General features: G+C 31.9%; 1 protein-coding gene across 4 annotated transcripts in view; it reads left to right on the plus strand.

Annotated features, from left to right (window-relative positions):
* Positions 1-17858, plus strand: part of LOC144446149 (calsenilin-like) — a 156866-nt gene that overhangs the window by 77179 nt on the left and 61829 nt on the right. The window contains exon 1 of one of the 4 annotated variants that reach the window (XM_078135870.1): positions 9753-9954. The exons of the other annotated variants lie outside the window; for them this stretch is intronic. Within the exon in view, the coding sequence (XP_077991996.1) occupies positions 9837-9954 (118 nt within the window). The 5' untranslated portion in view covers positions 9753-9836. Of the gene's footprint in view, positions 1-9752; positions 9955-17858 lie in introns of those variants that run through there. 4 annotated transcript variants of the gene reach the window in all.

The following is a 17858-nucleotide window of genomic DNA, read 5'->3' on the forward strand; positions in this document are numbered from 1 at the left end:
CTAAATGGAATGTGCCCAAAACGGCTATAATGTACAGTTCAGATATATCTTATATGAGCTATTTTGTGTACAGCATGTCTTTGCTGCAGTATTTGGCATTCATTTAAACTGCTAGATAACCACTACAATCTAAATGGATGTATCACTTTCTATTAACAGGTAGCACTCACCATGTAGTAGTCCATGCTACTCCCATAGGTCAACAGATCGCTCCACTCAGATAGGCTCTATCATTCTAAAAGCTGCCTCAGGGGAACTCTATCTGATGAGATCCAGGTTTTCCTCTTTAGCTTAGGAAAAGAGTTTTTTCACTTTAATATTGTGAACAAATGGTCGCGATATCAAGAGTTTGCGTGATTGACCTTTACAGATGCTCCATATACACCAAAGAGCAATCTATCAACAAAATTGAAAACCAGAACACTTTAATATGCAAATTGTCACTCGTAATCATACTAGTACCATGATTAATGGTGTAGGCAGTTCACCATTGTCTCTGCTCTGTTAACTTTTATCATTTTTCTTTCACCACCTTGACAAGAATAGAACATATCTTTAATAGCAGTAATGAGCCCAAAGATTAAAAACTGTTTTTTAATTGATGTGACCGAGATCTATCACTAGTGTGGGAATACAGTATGGCAGTGTGAATTAACTGTAAAACAGTCAGTGGATACAGTATGGCGGTGTGTATTAACTGTAAAACAGTCAGTGGTTTAAGTTTATATATTTTATGTGATAAAGCAATCGGGATGTTATGGTAGCTGTACCTCACAAACTATAATTTCCTTGAAAATCTAAGTTTTTCAAATCTATTCAAATTTGCAATATGAAAACTTGCTCCTGGTTCTGGTCCTGGTCCTGGTTCTGGTTCTGGTTCTGGTTCTGGTTCTGGTTCTGGTCCAGTTAATTGTCTTGTTTTCAAGGAAATCATCAATCTTTCATTTTCCAAAAAAAAAGATTCGGTGGCCATATTGGATTTTAAAATGTGTTATATTTACAGATACAGATACAGATACAGATACAGATACAGATACAGATACAGATACAGATACTTTATTGCCATGTGTTTAAAAAAAACATTGGAAAATAACTTTTCATGAGCACCCCATATTAAAAGTGTAGATGGAAATAAAAGTGGCTGAACAATATCTAAATAAACATTAAAATGATTGATCATGACTGGTTTAAAATTCGGATTACAGAGGGATAAAAACTCTTCCTAAAACATTCAGACGATGTCTTAATGCTGCGATAACGTCGACCAGAGCGTAAAATGTTAAAAAGACTATTTCAACAATTTTGTATCGTGACCTCAATATTTTTTCTTGATTTTTAACTGAGGATGGGTAGGAGTTTTCTTGAACAAAGTAACAGCAAAAGTGTAAGATTTTAAGGTGCATTCTATATTTCAGAGAATCTCAGCTAGTCATACACATTCAAGTTAAATCATATTTAGTTTCCAAAAAGCATAAATATTCAGTTGGCTGGAATTCTCGTCTTGTCTTGTTTAATGGTTTCTGTTATATCTTTTAATTATTTAATGATTAAAAAAGTCATTTTAGTATTATGTGTTATACTTAATTTAGCAAATCTATCTAGCTTAAATAGTGCAAAAAAAATCTTTTATCCTTGTAAGAAGTAAAATTAAAATTTAAGTAAATGAGTGCAATATTTACCAGTATTATCTTCAGAGTTCTGATAACTAAAATAAATCTGGCTTGCTGTCCATCAATTGTATTTTTATTTTTTTGTGTTCTTTAATAAACAATAGCAAAAAGCTATGAAGTTATAGACAGAGTAAAGGTATGGTAGCTATAGGATCAACATTAATTCTTTGAGTAGAGTATAGGCATTTGTTATGTAATGAATTTGTAAGTTTATGTCTGTGCTGTGAAAATGAAAATTTACTGAATCCTGCTCAATTTGAAGAGATTTGACTATTTTCCTAATTTTGTGTAGTGTGCATACTTTCAAGTGCATGTAAAAACAGAGATAGAGTACATTGAAAAGTAAGGTATGAAATATACGATTCAGATTCAAGTCAATTTTACACTCGTTGACATGCTCATAGTGTCTAGAGAATCCCCTCCCAAGCTGGCAGTTCTTGTATATGAATGGAACATTCCAGGTCATTGAGGTCAAATGATAGTACACCTTATCCATAAGGGGCATGTATAAAACACTGTGCAACATCCGATAGGGATGCCAGGCGTCACGATCTAAGATGACAAACAAACAATGTGGATGAAATAACTACTAGACGACACTAAATAGAGATGAGGATAGTCAATATTCTCCGATATTCCTCTCATTTAAGATAAAGATGATACCTTTAACTGAGTCTTGAGAATATTATCAAATATACACTATAGCCATATTATCCTGCCTGGAAGGGAAGAATGTACATTAATTAACTGTTTATATCTCATGTGTATTTTTCTATCTCAATCACATGTTTATATATTGTGTTTCACATTCAACTTGGATTTTCAGTTAGATTTCCAATAAATATTTCAACTTAAAAAATAACCGAATTTTGCCATGACATAAACAAATGTACCATGGTTAGAATATAACCATCATAATTAGTTATGCTATGATGATCTCCGCTTGTGCTTCTGTTTAGAATTTAGATTTCAAACATACATTTCATTGTTCATGGCTGACAGATTCAGTTATTTCCTATGCATTTATGGTATATATAATTATACATTTTATGGTACACTGGTCATAATTTTGATTTATGGTTTGGGATATTATATATCAACATTACCGTGAATTGATACAAAGTAACTATGCAGAATATTTACAAAATTACACAGTCGGAAATATCAAACATCACATTTGAATACCCACATGTTTCATGATTTGTTGGTCATTTTACTCCAGTGTCTTGTAATGTCTTACAATGTTATATGTGAGACATTTTACTCCAGCATGTCTTATTTTATATGTGAGACATTTTAGTCCAGTGGCACTGTCTTGTAATGAACATTATATGAAACATTATAAAGTCAGACATGATGTAGATATGTTTCAGGATAGATTACTAGAGAGCATGGAATTACATGTACCTATATGTGTTATATATCTGTATGACTAAAGTATCATCTAGCAATTATTTTATTTCATCCATATAATATATATATATATATATAGTTTTGGTAGTACTGGAACTCTTTCTTGGGTGTAACTCGGAGTTTCACGCATATTGCGATCATCAGACTGATGATCGCAATATGCGTGAAACTCCGAGTTACACCCAAGAAAGAGTTCCAGTACTACCAAAACTATTACGCTCTGCCACTGCGGTATAGAGCACTGTCTTATAGCAGATTGATACTCACCGAGTTATATATATATATATATATATATATATATATATATATATATATATATATATATATATATATATATATATATATATTAAGGGTATATATAATGGATGAAAAAAAATGTTTCAATTTCATGTATGATAGTTATAGCGCCCTCACTCATCAAATTTACACTAATCTGAGTGAAGCCTGAAAAGTGTTGTGAAAGAAACTCTCTAACCCATTGTGTGTGTGTGTGTGTAGTCAAAAAAAAATAAATGAAATTGTTAAACGACTGAAATTAGTAAAAAAATAAATGAAATTGTTAAATGACTGAAATTAGTATAGAAATGATTAAATGCTGACAAGGCTACAGATAATTATCTAACCCCTAATACCAAGTAGTCAGAATAGTTCATAAGAGTTTGTCCCTTTTAAGTTTTAAGAGAAATAATAGTTTTCCAAGTGAAATTGGAAATAGTGAAATGTGCACAGATGTTTGATTTAGTATATTTACTGTAGCAAGTTAAATCAAGATACATGTCTTCCTTCCTGCATGGCTGGTGCCTACTGACCTGGACAATCAATTTTATCTCAGACATCCATGTCACTATGTTGTCCTTGAAATACAACAACGGAAACCAAACTTTCAGCTAACACAAACTAAAACTTTTGTTGTGACATGTTTGTATAAGGTATTGAATGGTTCAGTTGTACTCACAATAGGATCGCATTTATGACGATTTCCATGATCTTGCAGTGTACATTTTTTAGGGACAACCAATATGTGTACTCAGTGTCTTGATTATAAGGGTGACATATACATGTATATCCACAACAGAGGTACCACTATCAACCACATTGTGTATAGATAGATAGATAGATAGATAGACAGACAGACAGACAGACAGACAGACAGACAGACAGACAGACAGACAGACAGACAGACAGACAGACAGACAGACAGACAGACAGACAGACAGACAGACAGACAGAGACAGACAGACAGACAGATAGAGACAGACACAGATAGATAGATAGATAGATAGATAGATAGATAGATAGATAGATAGATAGATAGATAGAGACACAGATAGATAGATGGATGGATGGATGGATGGATGGATGGATGGATGGATGGATGGATGGATGGATGGATGGATGGATGGATGGATGGATGGATGGATGGATAGATAGATAGATAGATAGATAGATAGATAGATAGATAGATAGATAGATAGATAGAGACACAGATAGATAGATAGATAGATAGATAGATAGATAGATAGATAGATAGATAGATAGATAGATAGATAGATAGATAGATAGATAGATAGATAGATAGATAGATGGATGGATAGATAGATACCACATTGAACATCATTGTGGTTTTAGTTTTAGTCTATCTTAGTTTAGCTGAAAGTTCATTTTCCTTGGTAGTATTTTGGTTGCCTGTAAACATAAAACAGCTAAGTGTCCACCGTACAGTCTTGTCAGCTATTTATCACTTATAGACTATTCTATTAACCTTTAGAACAAACATCCTGAAAATGGGAGATTAGCTAAACCTTGTTATATATATTACCATGGTAACAGGCACAAGAAATGAAATTAAACCTGACTTATTGCAACTGTAATGGTTTGATAGGTGACACCAAGGTGACAGCTAAATATGAATCAAGATTAGGGTCATCATTAAATGAGAAATGTCAATGTCAAAATTTGTTATATGGTAATATCAATAAATAATCTGAATGGGTGAAGATTATAACAGATGGATGTATTCCGTGTCACTTTTAGATATTTAAGGCATGCTGTCAGTAGGATATTACATTCACTAAACCACACGCAACAAACTCTCAATGACATTATTCTGTGTCTTCTTCCTGTATCTTCTGTTGAAATTCTATCATTTCAAATGTCTGGTTGTTTATCTTTTCTTCTGTGGAAGTGTATAGTTTGATAAAACTCTTTCGCATTCAATGAAATCAAATGAGATAAAGCTCTCTTGTTATTTAGTAATTTCTTAATTTTTTCTTCCGTGGAATTGTTGTTTGATTGTAAAAGTTTTTTTCTTGTGATTGAAATAAAATGAACTAAGAAAGCCAAGCTTGGTATTTACCTTGCAGAAACTCTACAAGTCTATAGAATCAATTCTTTTTCCAATTTGTAGGCTTTTGTGGAAAATCCCACACAGGGAATCCTGAGACGATAAAGGTTTTTACTTGAAGTAAGGCTAGGGCATTGTATCCCTGGCGATAATCTTGAAAACTTTGATACTTAAATTTACTTTATGTTGTTATTCTCCTCACTGCAGTGTAACGTTGACTTGCTAAATATACATGTGTGCACCAAAAATAGGGTTTAACAGCAGAATGCTGATACACTGTACCCAGACAGAATTCAGAAAAAGATCATCATGAAAATCAATATCATTCTCTTTGCAAAGTTTAAGCACAAAGTTAAGTAGCTGCAGTAATTGTAGTGTTCATTTGTGATTTTGAGGTTTAGAGGTTTTGATCATGCAGGATTTGTACTCATAAATAACTACAATCGCAGCTCTATCTACTGTTGTTCAGCTTTTGATCCTTCAACAATTTGCTTTCAAAAATGATTTGCAGTTTAATAACATTTCTAAGCTCAAAAACAAAATATAACGCTCCAATGATTTAAGCCAAGAGTCAAGGTAATATATATTTGATCAATATTTAAATATCCAAAATGGCTGCCAAAAATTCAAGTAAGTCCGTAGGGAAAATAAACCATCTCTGTCTTGGATGCAAAGATTACAAAAAGAGTGTCTTTGTTGCATTATTTTTACACTGTCTTTCATATCAAAGTTTTAATCTGATGCGAAATTTTAAAAGAATTTGTCTTAGTCCTAGGGATCAAAAGTATTCTTATAAACTGATCTGATATAGCAAAAATGCTGTTTGACAAATATAAATTCATAGGGTTGATACTGAGCATAACTTGAATTTAACAGCAGTTATTTGAAACTTGTTTTAATCAGTGGATTTTTTATGGATTTGTCAAAAGAACAAAAGTTTTCAGGAATTTTTTCAACAAAATATTTTGATGTTGATTGTATGATATTGTAATCCATGTAAAATATGTCGTGTAATATACATACCAAAAATAACTAGGACCTAGAGTTAATTATGGAATTATCCTATTATTAGCATCACAACACACAGTCATGTAATGGAAAGTCAACATGTAATCACACATAAACACCTACCGGGCAGCATAATTACAGGAAAATTGAAGTTGCCACGTTGTTTCACTCATGGGATATTATGATGTTTTACACCCAAAGGTAGACTTAGTTCAAGTCAAACAGACAAGCACGCACACAGCCGGATCCTTTAATAACCAATCACATTGAAAAGTAATAAATCATTACTATTCGTTTTACAGTTCTTTACAGTAAAGACAGACTTCTACTGAAAAAAATTACACATGAACTTGATGATTTTAATGACTTCAGTTGTTTACTTTCCAACTGATAATCACCATGGTAACTTGTCTACTTCTACATCTGATTCCCTACTATGTGAGCAACCTGTATAATCGTTAATTTTGCAGTTGAAGTCTGTGGGTATGTAAAAATCATTATTGTATCTCATGAGTGAAAAACCAAGGCATCTTCATTTCTTCTGTAATATGTAAACTTTCTCAAACTCTGAGGACTATATCTCTTTTTTGCAAGATTTCTACTGTATAATCATGATCATTGGAATCTTACTATTATTTCAATTAAAATTAAATTGATCATATGATGTGAATGAGAAATTGGTTTATTTTCGGATTTATGGATCATAATAAATCTGTAACATGAAGCATTTAATCATAGGAAAAACTTTATTTATAATTTAAACATCTGATGTAGATGTCGGCTAATCGTTCATTGCTATTTTACCTTCGTTATTTTGCCTAAATTGACCTTCGTGGTACATGTTTACGTTTTTATCCTGATCATCAGGATAAAAAATGTAAACATGTACCACGAAGGTCAATTCAGGCAAAATAACGAAGGTAAAATAGCAATGAACGATTAACCGACATCTACATCGGATTTTAAGCAGATTGAATTAAAACGTATATTATATTTATTTATTTATGTATTTTGAAATGTTCTTTTGTGTCCTATAAGCCAGAGGGCTGGATGTAGCTCTTTTGTTTGTAAATTTTATTTAAGTATTGTATAATTTAAATAGGTCCACATAGGACACCTTAATAAACGATAACATAACATAACATAACATAACATTTTTCTATTTGAAAAAAAAAATATTGGGAACAACATAGACTAAGTCCATGTCTTAAGACATAATAATTGCAATTTTTTTTGAAAGTGTAAAAGTATGTTATTGTATGCATGGAAGAGATTTGCAAACAAACATAATGAACACATGGAATATCTATCAACTACTTATCAATTACTTGTCAACAACTTTATATAATAATAATAATAATAATAATATTGATTTATTTATAAAGCGTCAGTATCCACAAAAAATGTGATCAAAGACGCTGAAAGCAAATCATACAATACAAATATCAGTTAAAAGCAGTTTTAACTATTCCGAAAGAAGCAGTCTAGATACGGATAAAAACATTTATCATGTTGTATTAATATTTTATGTATTTTTAAAGTAGTGATATGTTATCTTACAGAAATGCCAGTGAAATGCACGAAATTTGGTTTGCAATAACATTCAAATGTATAATTCAAATGATTTTTATCACTAACATCTAATAATCAATAAATAAATAAAAACTTCGATAAGAACAAAATATCCAAAATTTGGTTTGCAATAACATCTCAAATGTACAATTCTAATGATTTTATCACTACATCTAACAATAAATAAATAAAAAATTCGATAAGAACAAAATATCCAGTAACCAGTTTAATCAAAAAAAAAAATAAGATAAAAATAACATTTTTTTTCCATCCATATATTTCGTAGATGTTTTTAATTTAACAAATTTAACAAAACTGACAAAATTCTCACTGTAGTTTATAAATAACTGACAGTGAAATGTTTTTTGTGAATTATATTTAAAAAACAAACAAAAAAACCCCACTTTTTCTGGAATATGGTTCAGTTGTTTCAATTAGGTGAATTCCATTGAAATGTCTACTTGGTGATAGTAGCTGTGTACACCGGTGTGAGAGATCTACAGTAGAAATAAATACTCCACACCAACTATTAAAATGGCATCAAATTTGTAGAATGGAATTATCACATGGCAATTACATATTTAAACAGATAAAGTACAAAAAAGTACAAAATGATAAAAACGATGATAAAAAAATTATTTTGTCACAGATATTTGGGTTTTGATATTTACTGTTAATGTCTTTTAATGAAATGTTTTTCTGTGTTTGTAAGATGTGAAATTGTACACTATTTAGAAATATGTAAAGCAGCAATAATTTCTGTATGCTTTTATTATGATGAAAACCTAATGCTGATATGAATAAATTTGCATATAAAGTATGATATTGTCAGCTATTTCATATTAAATATTATCAGCAAATATTTGCATAATGATTTGTGGTGGATTGAAAACTGCATTATATATATATTCAACACAATTTATGTGTGATATCATGATGAAAATTCCAACTAGAATAATTTCAGCAAATATTTGCATAATAATAAAAATTTGTGGAGAATTGAAAATTTCATTAAATAGCTAGTCAACACACAATGTCTGTATGGTAGATGGTAGTATAATGATGTCAAAAACATTACATAATTATTACGAAGTAAATATTTTATATCAACTTAGAATAATGTCAGCTAATGTTTACATAATAATCATTGTTTTTGGATGAATTAATTCCTCCGTAGATATATTTATATTCAACACATAGTGAGAACATCTCCGACTTCAAAATTTAGAATGGCAGTTGCAGTACACAGCAGTTACATAGTGTGACAGCATGTTGACTTAACTGTTTTAATTGGTTTGGGGTCCATCTCTTCCAACTGTTTTAATAGTAAATAGAGATTATAATATGAATAGTACTCAGAGACAACACAATAGCTTTCCACTTGATACTCAAAACCATTGTAAACTCATTACAAGCCAATCTTGACAAGTGAGATTGCACAGTCTGATTTTTATTACCGATTGCAAAATCTGAACACCAACCATAGAAATAAAACTACAGAAATACAATAGTAAGTCTTTGTGGTGTTGTGGTTTTACTAGTGTATACCTCATTAATATGTAAAAGTAGGTGGGAAAGCCCACTGAAAACGGATGATTGGGCAGAGGGCAGTATATGCGTCACTATCAACAAGGCTACCATAATGACTATGTTAATCAGCTGTGTGATGTGTGGGCTTAATGCTAATCAGTATTGTGCTGTGTGATCCTTGAGGCTGTAGACCAGTGTAGTGAACTCAACACGCACTGGGTAACCAGAGCAGTCGCTGTGGACTATGTGAATAGCGATATTTCAGGTTTTTTTAAAAAAAAAGACGTTTACAATGGATCATGGATTCTGATTGTGAGGAAAGCGTTGAACTAGAAGAAAAACAATGGACTACCAAAGAGAAATTGCGGAAATGTTGTCTAGTCGAGTGGTTCATAGTCTCCTTCTGTGCTGTCAAACGTAAGTATATATACATGCAAGTTGCTAGATATATACTGCAATGCACTGAGTTGATTACGAAGACAGTGTATACATACTTCCCAGCAGGCCTCGTCTATGACACACTACTGAAGTCACTACACAGCTGAGCCATCCGATGTACTGTTTTTGACTATTGAAGTCACACACTCTGATCATCACAACCATCCAAGCATTCACTTGCCACAACAGCCACAGCATATACATGTGAATTAAAAATGTCATTATACATTGCCACTGGATTTCAACCTAAAATGCATAAATAGTTGAATTATTTTTAGCTTGGACCATAGCTAGAAGATTAATAATACTTGAATTGAGATTGTTAGCACAACTGAGCCATGACATACCAGCGACGTTTGTGAATTAAACTTAAGTGGAATCATATGGACCTAGAATTCCAGCTGAAAAACAAGGTTACAACAGTTCTCCATCAAATTCCACAAATTTGCTATCACTAAATTATCACAAGAATTCCTTGTCATTTTAATACAAGGATCAGGACAGATTTATATTATTGCCTTAATCGTAAACTCTCCTAGTTAATCCTAATCTCCTAATCTCCTATTAATCCGGCCAGTTATTATCAACTGACACTATAAGATGATCTCTTAATATGAAAAGTTTTATGAATAATTAAAACTTAATCATAAAAAAGGTCACAGGAATACCAAATGGTTTTTAATTATTAATAGGTGACAAAAAATTCAATTGTGAGTCAGAAATATAATTTGATAATTTTACTGATCTACTACAAATATTCATATGAAAAATAATTTTGATTTTCATCATCGTAAACCACAGCCGCTTTTACGGCACCGTCCAAGACCCAATGCCAAGACCCACCGTCCAAGAGCTATATTACTTTGCAATGTCACGGAAGACATATTAGCGCTAGTTTGTGAGAATGTTGATTTATACCAAATGCATTATTCTATTCTTAAAAAATCATTTTCATTACAAACAGTTGTTGTATATCAAAACTGGGTTTGTATTAAACTTTCACCTGACATACAGGGTTCAAGTGGAAGGAAACATATATAACATACCAGTAGTTACCATGGTAACAAATAGGTATGAAATCAATTGTTTATCATGTTTTTCTTTATCTTTTTAGTGGTCTCTTGGTGACAGTATTTTTAACCACTGTAAGGCAAGTAATAGTCAATGGAATTGCAATATTATTTTAGATATTACTTTACTTATCCCACAACAGTAAACTGAGATACTAACATGTATACATGGCAACAATGGTAGGGAAGGGAGGGAACAACGTGAGGCATAATTTTTATCCAAATGTTAGATGTTTACATAAAATTTATGTCATATTACATCATATTGATTATGGTTGGTACATTGAGATGACTATAACATCTCAACTCAACATAGTATTAACAGATTTATCTATCTGTATATTTCTCTAGGATCCTGATGTTAGACACAATTTTTGGGTGCACCCAAAATTTTGTGATCAAAGCATAATAGGTTAATTGCTATCCTACAGATTTCACAGTTACTATGGTGACTACATATTTTTCAATGAAGGAGAATAACATTACATAATTTTTCACTATATTATGAAACAGAAATGACACAAAAAATGTTTCACTACAGGCCCTTGTCCTTTTACTGTAATTGTATACACCATCATAATTTTGTATCGTGCAGATATCTTGGGGTTTTTGTCTGTTGGTGAAATCCCAAGGTATCAAGTACAAATAGAACTGACTATAAAATAACACTTTTGAGTGTTTAAAGGGCAACCATTTCAGCTACTGATGTTTTCAACATGTGAGTATTTTTTGTGCTGGTGAAATGTTATAACTTCCCAAAACAATAAGTTTCTACAAAATCATAAAATTTAATCACACTGAACATTTAGAGGAAAGGTGAGGTGATAGTTCCGGGTTTTCAACATATTCAAAGAAGTATGACCAGGGAGTTACGTAAAATATTTTATCAGTCTTCTGTTATGCAACAGTTATTTTCATGGCCTAGATTCTGAAACTGTATATCAATGCAAGAAAGGAAACAATAGTTTAAACTGTAATTCTTTAAGTAGCTCGTTCTCCCTGTAGACATGTATGTGTGTATGTTTTTCTGTCAAACCAATGGAATCCATAAAAACATGGATTTAAATTGTATATCTGCTATAAATATCCTCACTGATGGTTTTATGTCCAACCATATCAGTCAGATATGTAGGAATGGCTTTTTCGCGCTTTCTAGAATTGGCAAGATTCGCAGATTATTAGATAAGGCAACAACAGAAAAATTAATCCATGCATTCGTAACATCTAGGCTAGACTACTGTAACAGTCTCCTGCATGGTATCTCGAAAGACCAGCTTGCTCGCATTCAATCCATCCAAAATGCAGCCGCTCGCCTTGTCAGTCGCACTCGCAAATTTGATCACATTACCCCCATCCTAGTTGATTTACATTGGCTGCCAATTGATGCACGGATCAAATTCAAAGTCTTGTTACTTACGTATAAAATTGTACACGGAATCGCACCATTGTATCTGAAAGATTTAATTGAGTTGTATGTCCCAGCTAGAGATCTTCGATCATTGAATACATTACGCTTAGTACCACCAAGAGGCAAATTCAATAGAATGTATGGCCAAAGAGCTTTTTCTGTCTGCGCTCCTGCTTTGTGGAACCTTTTGCCCCTAGAAATTCGCACCGCCGAAACGGTTGATTGTTTCAAACGCCATTTGAAGACGCATCTTTTTGTGCAATATTTCTGTTAAACTCATATTTTACAGGTACATTCATGATATTTTCCCAAGGCTTTTAATATTCGACCTCATTCGTAATTGGACATGAATTTCTGTTTTAATTTTTTTTTTTTTTTTTTTTTTTTTTTTTTTTTTTTTTTTTGCTCTTAGACTATTTTTGATATGTTCTTACCTCGATCTCTTTTTTATCAGTATTGACTGCATTTTAATTCCCTTTGTTTCATGAACATTAATTATGTTGTTTTTTTGTGGTTTTTTTTACTTTGTTGTGTACAATGCACTGAGACGTATGTGTAGTGCGTTCTTTAAGAATTAAATAATAATAATAATAATAATAATAGAAGGAAAAACAACCAACTTGACAGAAAATTGAAATGAGTTTCTGCACAGCATACAAATTGTTTGATCTGCATCTAACATGCTGCACTACGAATTAATCTTTTAATTGATGGTAAAATGCAAATTTGGTGAAATCTGACCATTATTGTTGTACTGTGAACAATAAAAGGTTTAAATGGTCATCAACACTAATTGTTGTCATTCACAGAATGTATTCCAATCTTAGAACTGGGACAAACAACTTAATAGATTTTCACATTGATTATATTAAGGTCATATAGATTTGGTGTATATTGAATAGAAAGGAAATAACTTAGGGAGGCTTAACTCACAGATTACAGGCTGTTGAACCTTCTAGTGAATATGCTTTGATTTCAGCAGAGTAGTTTGTTTTCAACACATTTTGAATACTAATCTGTACTCCCATACTTACATTGTATTATTTTCACTGAGTTTACAAGAGGATACTTAGGATCACTAGCTAAAGTTGCGAGACTGTAGCAGCTTTTTCAGATAAAAATAACGGATTCCTTGAAATAGCTACATTATATTCTAAGTTATGTCTTAAAATATTTTTCTCTGAAATTTATCATAATTTGTATAGATGTGGCCTTCTTTCCTTTACATTTTATTTTCCTTTGACAAACTATTAAAATGGCCATATGGATGAGAATTGGGTATTTATTTTGGATTTTTATAAAATAAATTTATCATGGCTTCCTACTTGAAAAATTAATGTAACACAACATATGCCAAGTCTTTGTTTGTAACTCAATAAATTGCAAAAGATTAATAAATGTGTAAAATGTTTGTTATTGTACATATAATAACAAACTTTATAAACATATGTTAACTTTTTGCAATGTATTGAGTTACAAACACAGACTTGGTCTATGTTGTTTCACATTGATTTTTCAAGTAGGAAACCATGATAAAATTGTTTCATAAATAAAAAATAAAAAACAACCCAATCCTCATCCATATGGCCACTTTAACATTGATATTGTACGTACTAGTTATTTATGTATCATACCTGAATAAATTCTACAATTTCAAATTGTGCAGGGTGTTTTGTTTAGAGTCCATTCTACATTCTGCTATCATAACATTATTGTCCCAGCTGCTGTACTACAGGTAAAGAAAGTATGTTTGCATTAATATCTGATATTGTATAGTGACAACTGTATCACCATTTAGATATACACTGTACCTTGTCATCATCTTAACCTGTGACGACAAGATACATACTATGATAACTCCCATGATGCGAGAGTGACAGTATGCTGTGATTACAGCGGTATTTGCATGAATGCTTGTCCTGTACTACTCTGCTGTTGTATAGCCAATGAAAGTTACTGAAAACACCACAGCCATGAGTTCATACCCCAAGTGACGTACACTGACACTTACAAGTTAGGAGTTCTGCTAGGAGTACATAATATGTTAATAAAAAACAGTATATTTAGTTTAAAAATATAACACGCTGTTTACATGATTTTGGGTATATGGATTGGTCATACATTTAGCCTTGTTGTTGTCACTTGTTTCCTAATGACTAGATTCCTATTGCAAAGTTTGAACCACAACTATGCCCCAGGTAATATATAAATTGGGATCTGATAGGATAGTGACCTGGTCAGGACCTAGACTATTCCCCGGGTATGTCTGACTCTGGCATCTGATCAGTAAATGGGGAATTCATCCCGTTTCTAAAATCATCTCAAATTCAAATCAATAGATGTAATGTAGACATTTGGAATGATGTGATAGTCGTGACTTTAGTTAGACTAAAATATTTTCTTTGCAAATCTAGTTTAAAATCTATAATAGCATCTTTTAAAAAAAAAAAAAAAAAAATAAGTATCTGCTTAAATCCCTTTACAGTAATTTATTGATTTGTTTTGTTTTGTTGCAGCTCTTTTTGTTATTAGGCAGGTAATAATATGATTCATCCATCTTTTTAGCGGGGAAATAGTGATAATAATGTCTATTGGAACACCTGTGTACATGTACGTCCCACTACCCTATAATGTAATCGCTTTCCTCTCATTAATTCCATACATGTGATTTATTGCAGTAGCAAATCATTTCATTGCAATAAAGGAAACACAACAATATAGCAAGGAAAGGGAATAGTGAATAGAACAATTATTTGAGGTGAAAGTTTTAGAGTCAATTATATACAGAAGAGATGACAGAGTCGGATGTGGAAAGGAATTCAATATACATGTATGGCAGATCACATTTCTTTGCCAATGAGATACCAAACTGTCATGAGACTGACAGCAAAGAATTATGCAAGTTTTATCTGCCAAATTTCTGCTATTATTAAAGCAATTCTGGTCAAGATTGGGTGACTCTAAAATAAATAGTAAAACTGTTGTACTACTCTTTACTATTCAGATATGAAATGACCACTATTTGTACTGTATTTATGAGAAATTTCAAAGGTGGGACTTATATATTTATTTCGATATTGTTCAAATACCATATTTCTTCATTCAGCGGTGGAAAATATGAGTGGCCTAGGGGGCCTTGCCAATATGAGTCAAAAGATGAGTAGTGACAAACACCTCATCTCATGAATGGTTTCCTAATGAACAAATAAAAGTTTTTGGGGAATAATATACACCTCTGTAAGCATAACGTATTCACAAATTTGACTCAAACTCTAGAGAACCAATGACACAGCTGTACATTGATGTAGCACAACCAGGGTATTAATTACATATTTTTTGTTCAAATGTGTACAACTTGGTTCAAACACTTTGGCTTATGTTTTGACTAGCACAGAACCAATGGCATAGCTGTACATCAACGTAACACGACCAGGGTATTAATTACATATTTTTTGTCCAAATGTGTACAACTTGGCATGCACATGGTATAATCTTTCAAATAAATTTGTTTATTGATCAGCATTGCTTAGATGTAGCTTTAGCCCTCCAGCCATCGTGTATATAAATATACACAACAGTTGCCCTTTTGGATTTCCCTTACAGCCGAGATATGAATACATTTATTATACATACGTATTAAATATGCATGTAACCTTTATTGTAATACCTTCATTCTATTTAGTGGAATAAGAAGAAAAACAAATTTGTGAAAAACAAACAAACAAACAAACCAAAAACTCCTGAATTAAAACAGTGTTCAAGATATACTGGTATATGTGAATTCTGACTGCTATTGAAATATAGTGAAGTGGTGTAATTGAAAGGTGGATATTATTTTCAGATGTTTCCAGTACAAAAGTGATATAAATGTACTGGTATAATGTTTCTAGCCTTTTGTATTATTCAAGTAGATATAATGGAAAGTCTGAATGTGTTTGACATGTGAAGTCAGGCATGATGCAAACTGGTATGACACATTACTTTGCTGGTGTTAGTTTGATGGCAGACAGACTTCATTGAAGTAGCAGACATATTCGCTATCAGTATTTGTTCACTTGATATCCCTCATAAGCTGTTTCTGCCAATAAACTTTGACTGGATTATTGTTATGAAGGGATGCAATGGACCTCACAGGAAAAAGGGTGGTTAATTTAAATGCTACGAGTATTGGCCAATCAAATCACTGGAAACTTATAAAAGTGGAAGTGGTAGAATGATAGTCCAATCAAATCCCTTGAAACTTATCAAAATGTAATTGATAGAATGATAGTCCAATCAAATCACTTGAAACTTTTCAAAATGTAATTGATAGAATGATAGTCCAATCAAATTACTGGAAACTTATCAAAATTTAACTGATAGAATGATAGTCCAATCAAATTACTGGAAACATAAAAATGTAAATGATTATAGCATGATAGTCCAATCAAATTGCTCAAAACTTGAAGCGTAAAAATTAAAACATATAGACATGATATATTCTATTCAAACAAAACGAATAATTCAAAATATCAGAATACTATTATCCAATAAAATCTCATAGAGATGTAGGTGCACTAAATATAATCCAATCCAATACTTACTATAAGATGGACATTATATTAAGAGATATGTGATATACATATACTTACAACCAAATTTACATGTAAATGAGAGATATACAGTCCAAATTCATATGTTAGCTTCCAAGTTTACTCTTTTGAGTTGAGGCAAACGATTCCTACTGAAAGTTTAAAAATACTACATGAGTTTGACTTTTACTAAAATTATTTTATGTAGTCATTGTATCATTTATGATTTTGCAAAATGAGAATAACAAGAATATCAACTGAACATTTGAAACTTGAGCTGTACTTTCTCTTACTAAATTTTACTAAAATTTTCCCCCTTGGCAGGTCACCCTCATAAAGCCAATAACAAAACATGCCACTGACGCACAGCAATTTGTTGTGACGCACCAACGTTTGACGTTTCCTCATTGCTTACTCACCTGAAAATCACCTTTCCATCATAATTAAAAGACTCATTTGACAAAGTTTTGTCTGTTGTTACAAGAGATGTTGTGGTCAATAAATCAGCATTCTTTACATGCTAATTGTCTTGTAAAAAATATGAAATTTATTCCATAGAGAAATGTACCACAAGTGTAAGAAATCATGATTTATGACAACATGACTAAATAATTGCTTTTATGGTTTTATGATTTTATTGAGAGTGAGCAAGTCTGTCATACCTTAATTGAGAATGAATACTTGGAAAGGACAATTCCCTGAGACTCATCGGGTGAACAGACAGTTATATATGTACCTCACTGTGTTGACACCGTAGAAAGACAGTAAAGAAAGACTTTTAACCATGTACATTTACCTCACTATTATCAAGGGGATGCCAATTATACCCTAGGG

This window comes from Glandiceps talaboti, chromosome 15 (assembly GCF_964340395.1).
Source record: "Glandiceps talaboti chromosome 15, keGlaTala1.1, whole genome shotgun sequence".
NCBI classification, from domain to species: Eukaryota; Metazoa; Hemichordata; class Enteropneusta; family Spengelidae; genus Glandiceps; species Glandiceps talaboti.